Genomic DNA, 15,516 nt, shown 5'->3' with positions numbered 1-15,516 from the left:
CCGATTGTTGGATTCCGGCCAATCGAGAAGCGGCGGCAGGCCGGGCTCGGAAAGCGATTCGTCGCTTTCCGGCTGGCTCCGTCTCCGTGGCCGCTCGCCTAAGCATAGTGCCTTTTGTTTGCTTGCTCGCTCGCGCTGGATTCCACCCAGGACCACGGAGCGCGCACGTGCGCGGCGAGCAGCGGAAATTCAACCGGTAGAGCTTCTCCCAGGGCAGCTGTGCGGCGGGTGAAAAGGTTTAATGGTTTGTTAATCCTGGGGGGAGCTGGAGCACTTATGCGCGTGTGTGTTTAAGACAGTGGAATCCTGCGCATTATCTTGGCGCGAGGTTCAGGCCGCTGCTCCGCTCCCTTGAGAAGTTGCAGGGATTTGTCTTATCGTTTCTACACCGCCTGATTGCAAATATACGGATCAGCTGTGTCATCCACTATCCAATCGCGGATTTTTATAGTCGGCTGAGCTGACGTTGAGCAACAGCACCGACAGGTGGGCGAGAGGCTGAGCAGAGTTTACAAACGTCCACTCCCTCATTTATTGCCCACCACACTTCCCCAGGACCCTGGTAATAGTGGTTCGCCATCTGCTCTCTCTGACCCAGGTACCTGCAGCCTTTTTCTAATTTTCCCGCTTTCCTCCAAGTGAACTGCTCAGCACAACAGGTGAGCTCAATACCATATTCCCACCCATCAAGCATCCTCTGTATGTGTCAATGGAAACTACTCTATTCCAAACTTAAAAATGAAAAGTGTAATGCTGGTGGTCAGCAAAAGAGGTTTAAGGACTCTCTCAAGGCAAATCTTTTAAAAATGCGGTATAAACACTGATAATTGGGAAACACTGGCCTGCAAGCGCTCCAATCGGAGAACAGCCTTTACCAAAGGTGTCATGGACTTAGAAAAAGCATAAACTCAAGAGTGAAAAGGAGAAAAGAGCTAAGAGAAAGTCACATTTGGCAAAGCCTCACCGTGATCAATTCCCGGTCAGAAACCAATGTCCCCACTGTGGAAGGACGCGTGGAACCAGAATTGGCCTCCACAGTCACTTACGGACTCACTGTTAAGATTGTGTTCATGGAAGACAATCATACTCGGCTATGAGTGATCGCCAAAGAAGTTATGGCTTGTATATTCTCACCAGCTGGCCATTCCCCAGCACTCCATATCTCTGCAAGAATCTGGGTTAGTCACATACACACCCCTTCTGCTTCCTTCTGGCTCTCACATGGGAATCAACCTAATTAGCATCCAAACTTATGGGGGGGGGAGGCTCTAGAAGGAACAATGCCCTTTGGCACAGGCAAGCCCAACAGCATCAGACCCACCATCCAAAGAAGTGCTTCCCATATGCCCATGGGGAGCTGTAGGTTAATTCTATACTAATTCTACATTTTATTTGTGGTTCCAGCTGCCGTCCAACTGTTATTTTCTTCCCCTTATTTAGAAAAATGAGTGAAGATTTTATTGACGCCAAAGTACAAAAAGAGAGGGACAAGTAAACAAATGTATTTTACAATATCTACACAAAACATTTAGCATTAAGAGGATTAAATAATACAATATGGCAGAAATTTACTCGCACATCTAGATTACTACTAAAGATTCACACGTTACAGGTACTTTAAAGGCTACTCTTCAGTGCTACAGAATTCCTTCATTTCAAAGCTTCACAACAAATATCCCTCTAACGTTATTTGTACAACAGACACTAAAATATTGTATACAGATAATTTAAGGGAAGGTGAGGAGATCAACCACACTACTGTTCCCAAATAACCAGCATGAATAAATAGAACCAAAATTGGATTGTTAAATAAAATACTAAAATGTTTTTGAAGTGTGCTCTCCTAGGAGTAGGATCCATCACACAGCAATGTGCTAGGTTCCTGTCTCCCACATTTTACAACTGTTCAGTTGGAAGTTCATAGAGCTCTTTTAACCTTACAAACTTTGGTCCCCATTCTTGGAGGTAATTATAATTTAGATCTTCCTCTATGCTGGAGAGGTCCAAGGAATGCAAGCTTCCACTCAAAGAGTGTTGGCACTCTTGGCAATAAACTTGCACAGTATCAGCTGGAAGGCTCTGCAAATCTTTGTCTGCATCCTGTTGTATTTGAGACACATAATATTTGAGGTCTGGGACCAAAGAAGAAGATTCTTTCAGGCATGCGTGATTCACAAGTGGGTTTCTTTGTGGTCCATAATGTGATCTGAGGAGTGAAGCAGTGTTTCCTGAGGAAAGATGAGGTATACTTTGTAGAGGTTGCTTCAATGCATCTATATTATAAGCACTCTGGGGAGGAAATGGAAAGGAAACATTAAGTAAATAAAATTACTACCTTTAATTATTTTATCACACTTTTCATCACTTTCAAGTCTTTATTCTTTTTTCTATCCCAGTGCCCTGGGAGGTCAGTCACTATTTGTCCTGTTTGACAGATGGTGACCATGGTAGTGAGATGGTGGACTTGCTCAAGGCCACATTCAGACCATGGTAGAGGAAGGAGGACTTTGCATTGGGTGTTTTACAGATCCAAGTCCATCTCTTCATTTGAGCCTTCCCCAATATGGTGGCCTCCAGAAGGTGTTGGACTCCAACTCCCATCAGCCCCAGCCAGCATGGCTGATGGTCACATGTGATGGGACTTGTGGTCCAAAACATCAGGAAAGAACTGGTTTGGGAAAGGCTGCTTTATCTACTGAATCACACTGATTCTCAAAAACTCAGTCAAATAAGTGGCAGTGCTTCACATATTAACCACTAGCCCCACCCACCAAATACACACTTCAACATACAATCAAGGTCAGGTCATACAAAATTTCTTAAAGATTTCTGCCTCCCTTCTGTAGGTCCACAGACTTATTAGCCAATGAACATACACTCAAACTTCATGTGTTGATGGTTGGGGAGAACCACTCATGCCAGACTTCTTAATTTACAGTGTATATAGTTTTCCCCACATGAAGATCAAGCTCTAAGAAATTTTTATTATATGAAAAAGCTTTCAGAGAACATTTTGGCAAAACGTCAGTCCTAGAGCAAGACCTCTGGCTGATTCCAGAGAAACAACACAGTTAAAATGCACAAGGCCAGTTTTTCAAGAAGTTAATGCTAATTAATATTAAACACAAGACAGGAGAGACAGTGTCAAGTACCTTTTGTACTCAGAGTTGGTTTAGCCTCAGCTGAAAGTACTGTATTCAGTTTTATCTCTTCTTTTAAATGTGGCGACCAATAAAATTTGCGAGTACTCCAGACCCGGCTCTTGGATTTTGGGGGGCGCTCAGACAAGGCAACCCTGGCCCTCTTAACCTGGAAGAAGCAGGTCACGCAAACTGAGAATCCTCTCGTGCTGCCACTGGGAGGGGGAGGGCTCCATACAAAAGGAGAATGGTGGGATGATGGGCCCTTCACCCATCTTGCAGCCTCCCCAGAAGCACACCTCATCATCCCCTGAGCCAGCCCTGGAGTACTCAAAGGGAAATTCACATAAATGTCTCCGTGCAGTAAAGGGCTACATGGAGGGTCTGTGTGGGCTAGCACAGTTGTGCGTTTCTACCACCACACTCTGTAACATCTGTGTGTTCAGTGGCATCAGGAAGAGTTGTACCCACATACAGATGTACACAGGTAGAACTCCTTCCAATTTCAACTGAACATGAAAACTTCAGGGGAATGTGGCAGTGACAGGTAAGGCTAGGCCCTATGATGATCCCTTCCATGTGGAGGGGTTCATGTGAACCACCCTAAAGGAAAGTGACAATGACAAAAAGGGGAGAGACGTGAAACATAAGGGAGGTCTATGGGAACTCAAATGTTTACCTCAGACAAATACGTCTGGGCAGGTGAATGTGGTCCAGGATGCTAAGAAGTCAGGGCCTGGGTTTTTTTAAATCAGTGAGAATATTTGAGGGATAGGCATCAGGGATAAAATCAAGGGCAAAGAGGGTCTTATCACAAAGGCAACATCTCTTTCCCATTACAATTCTGGAAGTGGTTGTGACACTTATTTCCTCAGTGACCCACCTATTCCCAGCCTCCCAGTTTTGTTTTTTTAAACTTTCATGGCATACTTCCTGTATCAAACCCACAGCCCATGCTTTGCTAGTCCATTAACCTGTTCCATTTGGAACCTCACAGCAAGAGGCTTATAAAGGATGGACTTCAGTACCTGGTCAGGTAAGCTGCATACAGCTTGGTAGGGGCTGCATTATGCAACTGTAATTTCTAATCTCTCCCAGTTTTGTAAGAATGTAACTAAGATTTGTTTTCTAACACAAAAACAGTAATAAAAACTAATTAAAAAAACTGGAAGCACAAATATTCTTTGCAATGTTATTGTCTGAAGAGTACGGTACATTTTTTGGGGGGAGGGTGTATGTATTTTACCCCTGATTATCTTTCCCCCTATATTCACTCTTCTTTTCTTCATCTCCCCCCCACTCCACCCTTATTCATATTGTAAACTGCTTTGTAAACAAAACTTGAAAGCAATAAATAAATATTAATTTTATGCAGTCCTAAACCTGCACACTAGGGAGTAATCCCCACTGAACACAGTGGGGCTTAATTTTGAGTAAACATGGACAGCATTATGCTTTAGCTATGGTTAAGTATTTCATTTACCAAACTTTCCCCCTGACAAAACAGTTTGCAATCATGCCTTCAAAATGTTTATTTTACTTCTTTTTTATTTCTCTGATGCATATTTGAATCTGGCCTATTAAGGAATTTAAAATGCTGTTGTGATGCCATACCAGGTCATGCAAAACCATACCAGGTCATGCTCCCCTCCACCCTCCTCATTATAATTGAAGATGTTTTCTCTAACATCTTCCCAGCTTTCGTGTTCCTCAGGGATGTGGTAAATTCCTCCTTTCCGAAACCTTGATCTCCCCCACTGACTCCACACAGTATAGGAAACTAATAAACCTGAGGAAGGAAAAAGAAAGAAAGAAAAAAGAAACATTGGTTATGAGCAGCCTTCAGCCTGCAGAGCATAGCTGTATACAATTCATAAAGAAGAAAAGCAAAGCATTTAAGGTTTATATTCGTATGGAGGAAATTCCGTGTTTTAATTTAAGGGTCAATTAAACAAAAGTACATTTTTCAGGACTGTAATGAATCATCTATATCTTAACATCAAGCTTCATTAAAAGGGTATTTTACTTACCTACAGGAATCCACTAGGACATTTAAATAGAGGGCATTTTGGCCAGTCTCTGGCCTTTCACCAATCCTGAGTAAATAAGATACCCAAAGTAAGTAAAACACTGTTTTAATGAAGATTAAAGTGGTATTATAAATTGAGTCATTACTTTTCTGAGACATGTACACAGTGGCCGCATTTGTATGCTTGTATCTTGACTTAAGCTGAGGTGCACGAGCTTTTTACTCATGCGTGCAGCCCCTTCCTTCCTCTCCCCTTGCTGCAAACCACGATGAAATGAGGAAGTCTGTCAATAACCAGAGTTTCCCATTTCATCTAAATCATGAAACTATTGGTGCCAGATTCAGAACAAGTCAGGATATTAAATCACGGTTTGAATTTGGTTTAATATATCTTGGCTTGTTCAACGGCTAATAGTTGCTATAGCTATATATTACTTCCAGGGTGAGACTCTGTATGTCTCTGTATACTAGTCATTGGGGAACAACAGTGGGAGAGAGCAATTGCCCTCATCTTGTGTACTTTCCACAGGCATCTGGCTAGCTGCTGTGGAAAGCAGGATGCTTGGCAGATAGGCTCTGATCCAGCCTTGCTCCTCCCACATCCAAAGAAGCGAAGGGGCTGCAAAAACATGGGTAAATAGCTTGTGCTTATATCAGCAGAAATATCACCATCCAAGCTGACTATTTGAAGGAGTCTTTTATTTTGCTTTATTTCCTGCCTTTCCTCCAGGCAATGCACATGATCCTCGGCTCATTTTTATCCTTCCCGAGTTAACAATTCATTCAAAGCTGAGCTCAGTTTTGCATTTTGGTTTTCAAAGTCCTAAGCACAGGGTTAAATGCAGGGAGGCAGCCTTGGAGGTTCAAGTGAGGATCTCTCACTGTCAAGCCCCATGCATCTGTGGAGCTCCACTGAACACAGCAGGCAAAGAAGGGGAGCCCTGGGTACACAACCAGTTTTAGCAAGACTGCCCAGGTGTTATCCAAATGCACACAGCAGGGGAGTAGAATCACACCCAGTGGCCCTTTCTTTCCCTACAGTGGTTGCCCACAGAGCCCAACATAGCAGCATTCTGAGGTCCTGTGGGAAATGTAAATGTCAGGTCATGGACCCAGTTGCCCAATGCTGATCTGAGCACCAGGGCAGGGAATTTTACGGGGTACACAGAGGAGCAGTGGGACTAGGCCTGCCATATACATTCAAAACAATGTAGATAAGCTTCCATTTTGTCTAGCACGTGTGCCAATCTTGACCAAGAACGACTGAAGACATAGATGGGGAGATGGGAAGAACTGGGGCGAGGGAAAGGAAGGAAGAATGTAGCCAGATCTCCTTGGAGGATCTTTTACTAACAGTTGTTAAAGTAGTACAGGAAGGCAGAGGCGTTGCTAAGCGCCCTCATTTCAATACAGTATAAAGATGTAGCACAAGAGAGGTGAAATTTTCCTACCTAGAAAAACAAGCAGGCACATGCTGATAGCCAAGATGGAACCAGAGCTGAGCCCCACGGGTCTTCCTGCTTTCACGGGGCCAACTTCGCACCATTTCCCTTTATAACCTTCAGGGCACTGGCAGACGTACTTGTCTCGGGACTGGGCCACACAGGTCCCTCCGTTCCTGCAGTTCCAGTGCCCGCAGGGCGACGATGTGCACTGTTTCAGGCCCGTGAGATTATCCATCACTTCCACTTTGCCAGCTGGGCACCTGGATAAAGAGAAACCCACCATTTTCATAAAAGAGATAAAACATGAAGCCGCCCTGTTATTTTGCAATGTTTATAAATGCAAAGGAACGATCAGAAATCCCTTTCCGGGGCAATTTGATAAGCATCCGCTTTGGGGACCCACAAGTTCCTTTGGGGGAGTGAGCAGAACCAGTGGCTGAAATAATGGCAGGTACCTTTTGGGTCCCACCTAAGCTGCTTTTGTCTCTGGATGTCTCCAGGCTCCACTATTTTGCGGGAGGGATTCAAGCATACACAGTGATACCTTGGGTTAAGTACTTAATTCGTTCTGGAGGTCTGTTCTTAAACTAAAACTGTTCTTAACCTGAAGTACCACTTTAGCTAATGGGCCTCCTGCTGCTGCCGCACGATTTCTGTTCTCATCCTGAAGCAAAGTTCTTAACCCGAGGTAATATTTCTGGGTTAGCAGAGTCTGTAACCTGAAGCGTATGTAACCCGAGGTACCACTGTACCAGAAATTCAGGTTTGCATAATTAAAGTAGATAGGGGCACTCTGTTGCCCTAGTGCAGGGGTCAGCAAACTTTTTCAGCAGGGGGCCGGTCCACTGTCCCTCAGACCTGGCGGGGGGGGGGGGGGGCAGACTATATTTTGAAAAGAAAAAAAAAATGAACAAATTCCTATGCCTCACAAATAACCCAGAGGTGCATTTTAAATAAAAGGACACATTCTACTCATGTAAAAACACCAGGCAGGCCCCACAAATAACCCAGAGATGCATTTTAAATAAAAGGACACATTCTACTCATGTAAAAACACACTGATTCCCGGACCATCCGCGGGCCAGATTTAGAAGGTGATTGGGCTGGATCCGGCCTCCAGGCCTTAGTTTGCCTACCCATGCCCTAGCGCAACAAACCCAATTAATAGGAACGGCAAATGGACTCTGATGGGGAAAATGCACTGAAAGTTGTGGGGTTAACAGGGAAATGTGTTAACACTCCACGAGCAAAGCAGTGTGACTGTTCATTGTTACAGAAATGATGGACCAGAAGCAACACTTCCTGTGGTCCCTTGGTGATGCGTGCAGGCCAATAACGACTCTGGACTACTTGGTGCCCCTCTATAAGCAAGGGATGGGAACAGAGTGGTTTTTCAAAAGTGGTGCAATGCTCTCCAGCCCCCTTAAGCCAGTGCTTGCCTGCTCCTGCATCAATGTTGATGCCCTCTACAGACGAGTTAGAACGGATATCACAAAATCTGGAACGACGGCAGGAAATGTTCTCAAGAACAGATGATGTGATGTCCCAGAAAGTAAGCAAAAATACAAAGCTCTCTGGGTGCAGGTGGCGAGGTTCCTTTCTTGTCTGTGTGCAGGAGATCATGCACACTGGTGTTGCAGCAAAAAGACTTAACAATTTACATTCTGGTGCTACATATGGTAGGGTTACTGCTGGCTTGTTTCCTTCCACAGATATGAGAGAAGAGCCTTGGTGGATCAGCCCAATGGGCCACCTAGGCTGGCATTCTGTTCTCACTGTGGCCAACCAGTTGATTTTACAAAAGGAAAAAGATTTCAAAAGGAAAAGAGAACAAAGCAAGACCAGGGCACATATACCTGCACTCGTACTTCCTCCAAAGGTCTACGCAGTGGAAAGGGCTGTAACAGGGCTGGCTGCTGCAAGAGCTGGAATGGCAACCTATGGTGATGCCCTGCTGCTCCACAATGAAGCTGTATTCAGTGCTTTTGCCATCCACAAGAAGAGGCTGGCCATTCAGGCGGACGTCCCTCATACAGCCTGCAGGGGGCACCAGAAGGAAGAGAGGCTTAAGTGAGCTTCGTTGTAAACGGTCCTCCTTTAACCGGAGTGTAGTGCGACATCAGAAGTGGTGAAAGTGCATTGCACCGATGTTCAGTGAACCCTGGATGTCACTCAAGTCAGGAGCATCATGCTGGCGCAGCGATGCAGGAAACTGCTAGTCTTGCCAAGTACAGCACAGTGCAAAGCTGTCCCATTAACAAATAGGCGGAGACAATGAGAACCACTTCCCAATGCACCATCTTGAAAGGTTATTCCATTGCTATTGAACAAGCAGTAAAAGCACAACACCTATTACCTGTTACAATTGCATTCCATTGATACAACACGGAAAAAGCCACAGTTATGGGGAGAAATGGTGATAAATATTTTTTAAATGAATGGCTTCCTAGGAGTTATCCTAGGATGGCATGGCATTTTCAGTGGGGGCCCCAAACATGGAAGAAGTGAGTGGTGCAAATTCTCACAAGCTGCCCCTGACCTTCTTAGATACGCTGTACAAACCAGAACTGGTAGTACTGTTAGATTAGTGGGCCCATTTCTGGTCTTGGGGCCCTGGGAAATGCCCAGTGCTGCTACCCTCTGGAGGAAGTTCTGAGCTGCACATCCTTAGTGGTTCTACAAAGGACATGAGCAATTTTTACTGGTTTTCAAATTTTCCAAGTCCAGACACACCACCTACCTTGGAAATCACTTTCTGAACCGTTAGCAAGGCGGTTTCCGAGCACAATGCTTGCCAAATTCATTTCAAACTGTCCGCTTGATCCCAGAATGGCCGAAGTCTCATGATCGCCTCCACCATCATTGATACGCAAATAAAATTCATTGTGATACCGCTGTAAGGCTAGTTCAACCCACTGACCGTTGTCTATGTGCACAGTGCTTAACTGAAGCGTGTGGTCTTTGTCTCCCAAATTGAAGCTCACACCAAAATGTCCACCAATTACCTGCATGGAGACATGAGAAGCATGGTATTGATAAATAATTTTATGGAAGACGCATACAGCATACTTAAAGATCTGAGTGTTTAATGGGAGCAAACTGTTGTTCTTTGCAGTGACAAGTGCTCTGCTCCAATTAAGTTTTTATAAGATTAAAGAAACTTTTCAGAAAATGCAGCTTTTTAACTGGAAACCCATTTAACTGGGAAATGAAAAGAAAAATAATTATTGTGGTGTCTAACATAGTCACAGGAGAAAACAGCTGTAGAATTATGGAATATGTAAAAACAACTTTCTTTAAGTATCTGGGATGGTCATGTATGCAATTTGTGCTTGAAAGATGGATGCTGGCTGCAGCCAGAATCTCAATAGCACAAAGGCAGCTGGACAGCTCAGCTGGTTAGAGCACGGTGGTGACTGAAGCCAAGGTTGCAGGTTCAATCCCCGTAAGGGACAACTGCATATTCCTGCATTGCAGGGGGCTGGAATAGATGATCCTCAGAGTCCCTTCCAACTCTATGATTTTATGATGATTCTATGAAAGGAAGAAAACAGTGAAGGCCTTATAGTTAACACGTTATAGAAATATCCATTTTGGAGAGGATTGCCCACAATTTAAAGGTCTCCAATGGGTCAAAAGACCCAGATTGTTTTTATGCTTTATTTCTTGCACTTTTGGAACTGATGCAAATTATTCTCTACCTGCACTGATAAGGGAAATCTGGTTTGTCTTTTCCTTAACATCAATGTATGATGTGACACTTACTTTTACTTAATTTTATTTTCTGCTCCTGTAATCGTTGGTTTGTTTGTTTTTTAAAATAAAATAAAATAAAAGTGTTCGTGGGAAAACAATGGAATAATTGTTTACCTCCACTCTAATGTATCCGCTTCCATCCGAAGATGCCATACTGAGAAGGGTGCAGAAGGACATCCTTGTGCGTACTGCAAGTTGGACACGTGTGTGGTATGCATTAAACAGCGTTTTCAGTTCATAGTGAATCCAACTATCCTTTCCAAAAGTCCATTCTGGAAGAGCTAAATGTGAAAGGACAGATGAAAGTCATACTGTGTAATAATTTGGACTTTCCCAACTCCCTTTTACTTCCTAAGTGTCTAGTATGAATTTATATTTTATTAAAATCAAAGAGTCTTTATTAGGGCTCAAGGTTTTGTGGACCACAGCCAACTACATTACTGCAGGAAGGTGTTCTACTAAGCTGGCAGGCATAAACACAACACATTTATTGACTAAGAATATTAGCATGCATTTTATTTTGGTTAGGGACAAAAATGTATCTAGTCCTCAGCACCTCCACGCTCCATTTACCAAAAGTCCCTATTCCTTGTTATGGAAGCAGAATAGATTATGCAGCGCTTAAGTAAAAAATACACAAATTTAGGGGTGGGAGCATAATGCAAAATGCACTCCTAACGGAAAAACTAACAAATCCATCTCATTAAAATCAAAACCGAAACCAACTCTACTCCATGATGAGTCCACTGCCTTGTTGCCAGAGTCTTTTCCTTGGGATTACTAAGTTTCCCCCCACAATGCAAACCGAACCTTTGTCACATCTTGCTCCTGTGTAGCCAGTGAAACAATCACAGTTAAAAGAGCCCCAGTCGCCAATGCATTTGCCATGGGTGCCACAGGAAGACACACCAGCTTTCTGGCACAGCCCGTCAGTCAGAGAGCAGCCTGGTGCACTGTTCAAGGACTCTGCAGGATGCTCTAAATTGTACACCTATAAAAAAATAGATAAGCAAGAAGAATGGCGGTAAGCAGCTGCAGGTAGAAAGGGCTGGCAGGGAGCTGGGGAAGATTGTGCGATGCCTTGATGGTCTTACCTGGCTATCGAGGACAACATTCCGGATGCAGCCAACAAACCCTCTGAAATGCTTTTGTGATGTATGGTAGGGCTGGGCCTTCTTCACTCCACCCAGCTGGAGAGGCTGGTGAACGTTGAGAAATCTACCAACAGCAAGAGAATCAGAAAGGTAGAAAGCAAAAAAGCAAAACACACCCCACAGTTCTAATAAACCTACAGCCAACCTAGATAAGGATATCTGCTAGCCTTTGAGGAAGGGAACACAGGAAGATGCCCTATACTGAGTCAGACCACTGGTTCATCTAGCTGCCAACACTGACAGGCAGCAGCTCTCCATGGATTCAGACTGTGGCTGTGTACACACCATGCATTTAAAGCACATGGCTCCCCCCAAAGGATCCTCAGAACGGTAGCTAAACTAAGAACCCCAGACAGAAGGCAGGTTGTTGACAACTGAACAGTATGATGTCTGAAGTGGCCCAAAGAATCAAAGGTTATCTTTAAACAAGTCACTAACCTGCATGCCTTGCGGCATAATGAAATTTGCTGACTTAGCCCATGGCCCTACCAATTCAAATTGGCCTGCGTCAATTAAACAACCTAAACTCAAGCTGATTGATCTACCAGTCAAAGCTTATACTTCCAGTATTTTACCTCTCACTTCCTGGAGTCTCGGAAGAAACTTTGCAAGCAGATTTATCTGCCCTCGACACTCCCTGCAGGGCACTGTTCATAACAGAGACATTTACGCAGTGGTCCAAGATCAGCTGTACTTTCTAAAGTGGAAAAGATATTTATGTTGACTCAGATTGGAGCCGGAGTGCTGGAGTGTCCTCTCCTCTGCCCCCTGTGCCAATTCCCCAACCAAATTATTCCACCTGAGAAAAAAATGCATCTAGCCATGTAGCATCTAATCACAAATCTAATTTCCTCCCTTAGTTACTCTACAAATGTGACTTCCATTGAGGATAAACTAACATAAAAAATCATATGCTATGCTCAAATAAAGATGAAAGCTCAAAAACTTCTAGAGTCCTTTTGGGGTACACTTTACACTTGCCTTTCCATCGTTGATTATGTTTATGTTATGCCAGCGCCGATCAGCGACGTTGACTTTCTCCGACAGCTGCAGAAGCAGCGCCCCCGAGCCATGGCTCAAAGTTAGCAATGGAACGCCCTCCGAGAGCTCTGTTTAACGAAAGAAAAAAGCATATTGGGTGGTTTTCTTCCTTGAGAATTACGATTGATCCTTGTTGACATGCACTTCTTTTGTACCATCTAAGACAGGCATCCCCAAACTCGACCGACCAGATGGTTTGGGACTACAACTCCCATCGACCCTAGCTTACAGGACCAGTGGGTCAGGGATGATGGGAATTGTAGTCCCAAAAAACATCTGGAGGGCCGAGTTTGGGGATGCCTGATCTAAGATTACAAGAACTCACATTACCTTCATGCAGGAGCAGCTTGCCCAGTGGAAGAAAGTTGGCTGCAGCAACAGCCTCCCAAGGAGAAGCGTCACTGTCGCTTACCAGGAGTGGGGGGCAGGGGATGCAACTTGGAGGATGCACCAGCAGGACTGCAGCGCAGTTGGCTCCACCAGTGTATCTGTGCAGCCCTGACCTTGCTGCTGCCTCGTCCCTCCCTCTAAGTAGCAGCGATGCCACTGCGGGGAGGCTGTTCCTGTGGCTGCAGCCCACCGGTAAAGCCACTCCTGGCTTTGCATACCCTCAGTTGGTAGAGAATGAGACTCTTAATCTCACATGGCGTGAGTTAGAGCCCCACGTTGGGCAAAAGACTGCTGCACTGCGGGGGCTTGGACTAGATGACCCTTGCGATCTCTTCCAATTCTATGATTCCAGTATAAATACAGTTGGAAGAGGAATATACCTTAGGTGTACAGAGCAAAATGAGAGATAATAATAAGTTTATTATTTATACCCCGCCCAACTGACTGGGTTGTCCCAGCCATTCTGGGCAGCTTCCAACAGAATAAAACACGGCAAAGAAATATCAAGCCTTAAAAACTTCCCTATGCAGGGCTGCCTTCAGATGTCTTCAGAAAGTTGTGTAGTTGTTTATCTCCTTGACATCTGGTGGGAGGGTGTTCCACAGGGCGGGTGCCGCTACCAAGAAGGGCCTCTGCCTTGCTCCTTTTAAACTTCACTTCTCACAGTGAGGGAACCACCAGAAGGCCCTTGGAGCTGGACCTCAGTGTCTGTACTGTCATAGTTCAGAGGCCTTTGGAATCACTTCCACTGCTCTTACCCTTTTTGCCTCTGGCCCTACCCATCACTAGCATGCGGCCCTGAGGGAATGCTGGGGGTGGTGATGGTTCCCAACCCCTGCTTTATGATCCAGTAGTTCAGAAGTGTTGGGTCTCTCTCTCATACACACAAAGGAGTGGGGGGGGGGAGAGAGAAACAGAAATTTTTCACCTAGGGCAATGAAATCCTCTGCTTCCCCCGGCTTCAGGCGTGTCATGGGCCCGTTGTAAAGCAGAAGTCCATTGGCTGCTTCGGTAATGAAATCCAGCGAGATACGGCTCTGAAAGCAAGGCTTGAGGGTCGGGAACCAGGCATATCCGTGTCCTCGGAAGGTGTGCTGTGTCTGCTGGCATTCAGGCCCATGGAAAGCCATGGGGCACTTGCAGCTGCAGAAATAAACCGACATGTTATTCCTGTCCCTCTCTCTACCACTAGGCAGGCACACATTGCAAGTCAGAGAGCGTTGCAGCTACCCTTTGCCACCGGAAGAATGGTTTCTAGGACTCACCTTATTCTTCCTGATAGTTGTTTAAACTGATTTTAGTATTTTATTTGTACATTATTTAACCCGCTTTGAGATCTTCTGGTGAAGGGCAGGCAACAACCCCCCCTTTTTTTCAAGATTATTGTTAGTAGTAGTAACGTACAGACGGAGTTTCTTCACACAGCGCATAGTTAAACTATGTAGCTCACTCCAGCAGGAGGTAAGGGGGCCACTAAGATGGGTGGCTTGGCTAATGACCAGGGGTGATGGGAGTTGTAGTCCAGCAACATTTAGAAGGCCACAGGTTCCCCACCTTGGTTTATGGTGTCAGATGAGGGCAGGGAAGAATTCTCCTCAGCCGTTCAGCTCAATGGATGACCCTGAAATAGCCGTTATTTCTCAGGATTATCTACCTCACAGTGTTGTTGTGAGGATTAAAAAGGGGGGGGAATGGGGGGGACTATGTACACTGCCTTGAGTTCCTCAGAGGGAAGGTGGTATATATCTCCTACATACACACACTAAATCTAACAAAACAAAATCCTTCTAAATTCTTTAGTATAAGGGTAGATATTTGGTTGTATCTAAAGGGCCTAATGGACATCCACAAATAAAGAAATGGGAAAGTTCACTGTACAGTGAGAAGTACTCAAGAGATGGCAGACAATGTTTCAGGAGGAGAAAGGAGACAAAAACCCAAAACATTTTTTGCGGGGGAATAATTTCCTTTCAAATATAATGGGTCCACTTCTATTCATTGGTTGTAGGAAAGAGTTGATCAGGGGAGGCAAGAGGAGCTACTCTTAAGCTTGAAACCATAGAGATTTAACTTCAAAGCCCAACATTGCCATCTTGTGTTTTGGAAAAATATGACAGCCATGAAGCCATTTCAGAAACATGTCTGGGGTCAAAGACGTATAATTCTGCAAAACCTGGGATTCTCCCAAGCTTCAAGATACTTCCCTCTTGTGTGCAGATGGTGTTCTTTCAGCTACGTTAGAATTGGTTATTAGCTTATAAAGTGACCCAAGTATATAATCTGCGAATGGTATTTCCTTTATTGTGCTTTTAGTTGGAATTTTGTAATCCGCCTTGAACATTTCTTCACTATAAAGCCTCTTGAGACGTGTCCGGCCTCTAAGGGCGGGTCACCAGGTCATTTTGTGTCAACCGCACCCACATTTTCCACACTTGATGTCAGGAGCGGGAAGTTTGTGAGGCAAACCTTCAAGCTGTGGCTGCAAGGGAAGGAGGGGGAGCCCATTCTTCCTTTGCAGCCATTCAAATCGCATGGCTTTATATGATGTCAAATGATTGGCA

General features: G+C 44.7%; 1 protein-coding gene across 10 annotated transcripts in view; it reads right to left on the bottom strand.

The window, feature by feature from the left end:
- Positions 1-1,486: 1,486 nt before the first annotated feature.
- Positions 1,487-15,516, bottom strand: part of LOC310766483 (neural-cadherin-like) — a 50,310-nt gene continuing 36,280 nt past the window's right edge. The window contains exons 23-35 of one of the 10 annotated variants that reach the window (XR_014550192.1): positions 13,884-14,098; positions 12,502-12,633; positions 12,100-12,217; positions 11,963-12,009; positions 11,465-11,588; positions 11,181-11,361; positions 10,485-10,651; positions 9,355-9,619; positions 8,471-8,651; positions 6,621-6,874; positions 5,171-5,236; positions 4,775-4,929; positions 1,487-2,289 (exon numbers count right to left, since the gene is read on the bottom strand). Coding sequence is in view for 5 of the 10 variants with exons in the window: in XM_083622698.1 (XP_083478824.1) it covers positions 1,897-2,289; positions 4,775-4,929; positions 6,621-6,874; positions 8,471-8,651; positions 9,355-9,619; positions 10,485-10,651; positions 11,181-11,361; positions 11,465-11,588; positions 12,100-12,217; positions 12,502-12,633; positions 13,884-14,098 (2,185 nt within the window). In the remaining 5 variants the exon portion in view is untranslated. Of the gene's footprint in view, positions 2,290-3,152; positions 3,310-4,754; positions 4,930-5,170; positions 5,237-6,620; positions 6,875-8,470; positions 8,652-9,354; positions 9,620-10,484; positions 10,652-11,180; positions 11,362-11,464; positions 11,589-11,962; positions 12,010-12,099; positions 12,218-12,501; positions 12,634-13,883; positions 14,099-15,516 lie in introns of all 10 variants that reach the window. The other 9 variants (XR_014550193.1, XR_014550194.1, XR_014550195.1 and 6 more) reach the window with 9 other exon arrangements.

The sequence above is a fragment of the Podarcis filfolensis genome (assembly GCF_964270895.1).
Source record: "Podarcis filfolensis genome assembly, chromosome: 7".
Classification (NCBI taxonomy): Eukaryota; Metazoa; Chordata; class Lepidosauria; order Squamata; family Lacertidae; genus Podarcis; species Podarcis filfolensis.
This window is presented reverse-complemented; position numbering and strand designations above follow the sequence as displayed.